The sequence below is a fragment of the Sceloporus undulatus genome, chromosome 9 (assembly GCF_019175285.1).
Source record: "Sceloporus undulatus isolate JIND9_A2432 ecotype Alabama chromosome 9, SceUnd_v1.1, whole genome shotgun sequence".
In the NCBI taxonomy this organism is placed as follows: Eukaryota; Metazoa; Chordata; class Lepidosauria; order Squamata; family Phrynosomatidae; genus Sceloporus; species Sceloporus undulatus.
Window position 1 is genome coordinate 14,748,743 of NC_056530.1, and position 6,000 is coordinate 14,754,742.

General features: G+C 47.0%; 1 protein-coding gene across 2 annotated transcripts in view; it reads right to left on the reverse strand.

The window, feature by feature from the left end:
* Nucleotides 1-2,300: 2,300 nt before the first annotated feature.
* The window catches only part of EVA1B (eva-1 homolog B), an 8,754-nt gene continuing 5,054 nt past the window's right edge, over nt 2,301-6,000 (reverse strand). For both annotated transcript variants that reach the window (XM_042441103.1, XM_042441104.1), the window contains exons 2-3: nt 5,836-5,922; nt 2,301-3,748 (exon numbers count right to left, since the gene is read on the reverse strand). In XM_042441103.1, coding sequence (XP_042297037.1) covers nt 3,324-3,748; nt 5,836-5,902 — 492 coding nt within the window. In that variant the 5' untranslated portion in view covers nt 5,903-5,922 and the 3' untranslated portion in view covers nt 2,301-3,323. The remainder of the gene's footprint in view (nt 3,749-5,835; nt 5,923-6,000) is intronic.

Below are 6,000 nucleotides of genomic sequence, written 5' to 3' on the forward strand. Positions count from 1 at the left end.
GTGGGGTGCCCCTCAATATCTCACAGATGAAAACCAAGCCGAGTGTGGCCTAGCAAACTCAGATTGGAGAGGCTTGCGGTAGTTTGCTTTTGCCTGAGCCCACAGGGAAGTCACCTTTCCTGTCCTCTGCTGAGTTGACTGCAAAACTATGTTTCCACTTTGAACTCTGTTTGCAGCCATTGAAATAAACTGAAGAACAACTGGTTGTGACCTGAAGATGCAAAAGCAGTTTGCAAGTTTTGGGGCAAGACAGACCCTAGGCATCTGCTGTTGCAAAACAGATCCCTCTCCTCTTCCTCTCCAAGAGTCGTCTGGCTTCCTTCCGTCCTTCCTTCCCTCCCCTGCATTCCAGGCGGCCCCCCTTGGCCTGCAGGGAAACATCTGGCAAACATCTGGCTCCAATTAGAGGAGCAGGAGGAGGAGGCAGAGAGAGAGCTATTTTTATCCGGCCACATTGGGGGCGGATGGATGGAGGAGGCAGGGAAGAGCAGAGAAGGAGAAGGTCTTGGCAGGAGAAACCCAGGGCCCACGTCTTCCACATTTGGAGACCAGGGGTCTCACAAATGGACATCTACTGGGCACAAAGGGATATGGTCAGTTTGGTCAGTAGGCCTCACAGTCCCCAGTTTTAATGCCCTGTGCAAACTCCTGCAAACCAAAAAGAAAAACAATCCCCATCGCTCTGTCTTTTTTTAGCAATCCCAGATTACTTGGGGTTTTTAGAACCAATTTTGCAAGCTCTGATAAAAGACTTCTAAGGATTTTTTCCCCTCTATTTTAATCCAGGCATGGTGGAGTGGTTGAAGCGTTGGACACAGGAGATCAGGGTTCGAATCCCTTCTGCTCCTCCATGCAAACCCACTGGGTGACCCTGGACCAGTCATATATTCTCAGCCTATTAGAGGAAGGCAAAGGTAACCCCCCTCTGAACAAATCTGGCCAAGAAAACCCCTGTGAGATGGTTGCCATAAGTTGGAAACCACTTGAAGGCACACAGCAACATTTTCTTTTTCCTGGGGAGCCAAGAGTGACCAGATGCCCCCCCTCCTTTCCAGGACAAGCCCCACACTTCTTCCTTCTGTCCAGGAGGAATTCCCAAATGTTCTCCATTTTGAACATGAAATTATATTAGTATTTTTAGCCTTTAGTTTGTAATGTTGGACGTGTTTCTGGAATGCCCTACATTTAGCAGTGCTTCGTCCTCCTTTGCAGTTATGGGGACATCTATCTGGTCACCCTGGGTACACAAGGTGATAATAATGGCTATGCTGCTCATGTGTGCAAATACTATTTTGCAGAGCCATCAGGATTGTATGTCGTGAGGATGTTTCCACTCACTGGAATGGGACTCCTTAAGAAACACCCTGCCTTCCCTCTCCCCAAAATGGGCCTTCAGTGGATGATGGGCTGATCTTCCCATTTCTTGGAGGATTAAATGCTTCCCTTAATTGCAAAGCAGACTCTTAAGCATTTGATGCAAAGCTCCATGAAGACTGAGATGGGGACAAAGGGGGGGGGAAATCTTCCTCAACCATCATCCCTTCTTGTTTCTCCCTCCTCCCCCAGCAAAAAAGATGACAAGACAGCCATCATCCCCATCACGACTCCAATCTCCCCTTGTAAAGAGTCTGGGGAAAGAGTCTGGAGGGAGAAGGATGTATGTATGGAGGCTTTGAGGGCAGCAAGCCAACCTTTTCTGTGTCCCTCCTTCTTTGCAAGATTAAGTCGAAGGGAATCTGGAGAGACAGAGAGCGTGGGAAGGGACCTCTTTTCCCATAGACAGGAGGGTTGGGAAGGTGGGGTGTGGGGTGAGACGGGGTGAAAGGGTGAAAGGAGACACACACACACACACACACACACACACAGCCATGGCCAACACACTGAAGGTCCCACAAAGGCAAAGAGGAGGAGGGGAGCTTTTCCTTTTTGGGAAAATATCAGACCTCCTTCATGGGGGGTGTGCAGAGCCTGGAATGCGGAGGAAGGCAAGTTGCGATGTCCTTGGTGTGCATTGCATTGCCAGCGTCTCACACAACTCCACACATTGCACATACCCTCCAATGTGATATGAAGTTGAGCAACATCAGAGTTATGTGGCCAAAAAGGCAAAAGTTATGAAGGAGGAGGAACTGGAAAGCCAAGAAAGGCTGCGGCTGTTTGCTTTTACCCAAACCTACTGGGAAGAGCAAGATCCATAGAATCATACAATAACAGAATCCTAGAGTTGGAAGGTACCACAAGGGTCATCCAGTCCAACCGCCTTCTGCCATGCAGGAAAGCAATATCAGACTGACACCACATTGTGAGCCATGCAAAACTGGAATGACTTTGGTTTTATATATATGTACACACATGTATAAAAGGATAAGGCACACATATGCAACAGATTATCCGGTTGACGTAAACCATGAGCAAAGATATAAAGAGCACCTTCCTACCCATTGCAACCCTGTCCCTTGGTGGGTGAGTATCAAGGGGTACAAGAGCCCTCCAAGGAGACCAGCTTTGGGGCTGCCAGGGCAAATTGGTCAGGTCTGCTGTCTGCCCTCTTCCTTTGGCCAGAATCCCCAAACCACAAAGGATAAAAGGAAGTGGAGAAAACGGCAGGCTTGGCTGTCCAAAGTCTTTGGGTTATTGGTTCTTCTCCTGCCTCCACGGCTTTGCTGGAGTCGTACTATGTTGGAATTGTTCTGGGTCGCACCTCTGTGCAAACTGACCGCACGACGTGGGCACCAATGCCTCGTGCCTTCCTGGTGCACCACAGACATTGTGTAAACCCTTATGCAGCCCTGAGTAGGAATCCAGCCTTGGCACAACCTCTCAGAAACCGCAAACCCTTTTGTATAACAATACGCACACGGCGCAAAATGAAGAAGAGAATCAACAGTGGCTGTGATGCTTTTCACACTCACTGTACGTTTGGAAAGAGAAATGGCCTTGTCTGCCAAGAAGGATGTTGGCATCGGTTGTGGGCACTGCCCCATGAACAAGTATGAGGTCAAGGAAACATGGCAGCATCACCAATTGGCAGAAGAAGATCTTGCCTTGGCTGCCCACTTGCCAAGAGTTTAATTGGATACTGGTCTTTAAGGGAGTTTGAATATCCAGAGACTTGGTCTGTTTGCCACTTGGCATGACCACTGCTACTTGCTTTCAAGTAAACCTGCCCCCTCATCTTTCTCCCCCCAAAATATGAAAAGCCAGTTGGTGCCGAAGCAGGTCTGGCTAATGTTGGAGAGGCTGGCACGATTGGCCACAAATCCCTTGAGGAAAGACACAAGTGGGCACCTAGGGACGTCCGACGGCTGCCCACCTGGCCTGGGTCAATAGTAGTGGACTCTGCTGAGGGTGCCGGTGCCGGTGCCCAGAATGTCAGGTTGTCCGTTGCGCCAGATCTCTCGCAGGATCCGCTCTCGTTCCTCCAGCCGCTGCGCCCTCTCTAGCTCTTCCGCCGAGGCAAAGACGTTGACCGTGAGGGTCCCGTCCGGCGTCGGATGGGGCTCCGAAGGCAGCTTCGTCATCGCCAGCGCGGGTTCAGAAGCCACGGGGTCAGCAGTGTCCTCTTCCTCCTCCTCCTCCTCCTCTTCGTCTTCCTCCTCGTCTTCGCTCAAGTCCCGCAGCCTCTTCCGGGGCCTTGGAGGGACGGTCTGGGGCCGCCAGGAGATGTGGATGACCAGCAGGCAAAGAGTCAAGAGGAGGCCGAAGCAGACGCCTAGGACGAAGTAGAGGCCAAAACTCTCGGGATTGTCTAGGAGAGAAAGAGAGAGGGATCAGCAAAGGTGGCCTGGGCCACAAGAAAGATTTTAGGGATTTGGATTGTGGCCAAAGGAGAGGCAGGGAATGGAAACGCTCCGAAGGTGGAGGACCTGTCATCTTTGGAGGTCTTTCAACAGAGGCTGGAGGTCATCTTTCAGGAGCGCTTTATTTGACTATTCCTGCATGGCTGAAGAGGGTTGGAATAGATGACCCTTGGGATCCCTTCCCATACAAACCAGAAAACTGGAAGTGGCCAGAGGTTAATTGTTTTGGTTTTGAAGAAGTGATTATTTTGAAAAGTATAGCACTGCAAGTAGGGCAGGTAATCTATCTTATTGCCTTCTTGAGTTTGTTGGGGGTGCCTTCAAGTCGTTTCTGACTTAAGGAGTTCCTAAGGGAAACCTATCATGTTTTTTTCTTGGCTGGGTTTTTCTTTGTTCAGAAAAATGGGCTTGCCCTTGCCTTCATCTGGGGCTGAGAGAGTGTGCTGAGTGTGGATTCGAACCCTGGTCTCCAGAGTTATAAATCCAACATTCAAATCAGTGCTCCCTGTCAGCTCCAGGAGAGGCATTTGGCCTTTTCGGGAGCCAGGAAAAGGCCGGTCCAGGAGATCGGAGGCGGCCGCAGGGCCAGTCCAACCCAACGGAGAGGACAACTGGGCTCCAGGTGCGGAAATGAATCAATGCTTGTTTCTCAAAGGCTGCCAATGGCCTCATAGTCCAGCCCTGGAAAAACACACAGAGATCCCACCCATCACAGAAGGAGCGCCAGGGCTGCCGAACGGCTGCTAAAAGGCTTAAAAGCAACACAGATATTTTGGCATCGGGAAGGAAAGCAGAGGGAAATATACAGGGAAATGTGGGGAGCGTTTTTAACTTTTCCAGTCTTGGATAGCGCTCTTTGGCTGGAATACGACTGGAATAGATTGGAGAGAATTAACAGATCAACGCAAAGAGTTTAGACTTGGGACTCTGCTTTTTGCTTTCTTTTTTAAATTGTTCTTAAAAATAAATACAATAGCATAACAAACACAAGCAAAATGCTTTAGTTACACTGATACTTCAGACAAACTAAAATGACTTCCTCCCCTCTGAGCAATGAATATCTTTGATGCTTTCTCATACTTTTCTTAATTTCTTTGTCATATTTTTCTTATTCTTTTATTATGTGAAAATAATGCCAACGGTGACGTTTATTTATAATGCCTTTTCCACCAAAGGGCAGCACATCAAACATATAGAATCAAAAATGGATGATAAAACACAACACTATAGAATGGTAAAAGACTAAAACAAGTACTAAAACGAACTCCCTAATATACAGTATATAGTTCCTTAATATAATATATAACATTTGATACCAAAAATGTTACAAATTTCTATTAAACTTTGTAAAATACTAAAATAATACTCTGATATACTAAAACAAACTCCTTAACATATATAGTTCCCTGATATAAGATATAATATACAATCAAACAGGCCCAAGACATTAAGGTTGAAAGTACTTTTATTGGAACTGTTTAAAGGGAATTGGAGGGATTTCAAGGAACTGACATATTCTTGAGTACTGTTTATTCACTGTATATTTAATTCAGGGGATTATACTGATATCAGGAAAAATAGCAGTTTATCACACAGGATAAATCCCATGCAGAAATGGAGGTTTACATAGGAAAAAAAGCTGAGGGAAACCCGCAAAAGTGGGTTGATTTTCACACGGTGTTAACCCGAACGGAAAGTAGACAGAGACAAAAGCCACTCTTTTTTACTTTCAGTAAAAGTAACTAGGAGTGGTTCATGTCTACTTTCTCTTTGGGTTTACACCATTTTAAGTGTGTGAAAATCGACCCGCTTTATGCAGATTTCCCCCAGCTTTTGAATCCCGTTTTTGCACAAGATTTCCCGTGTGATTAAACCCTATAGTTATTTTGCTTTCTTTGGCGATGCCCCACGGTGTCAATATCCCCTTTTGCTGGAGGATATTGCAAAATCTGGCAACATGGGACTTCACCGGAGAAAGCCAAAAACCTATTTTTCCCGAGCATTTCTAACAATCATATCTTCTGTTTTTCCTTACCTCGAATATGGGCATAAGCTGCAATACTATTGCTCAGAAGCTCCATCTCCTGCTGCTGCGTCTCCATCGCAAATCCTCTTCAGACACCTGGAAAAGGGAAAAGCCGCCATCATCATCATCATCATCATCATCATCATCATCATCATCATCATCATCATCATCATC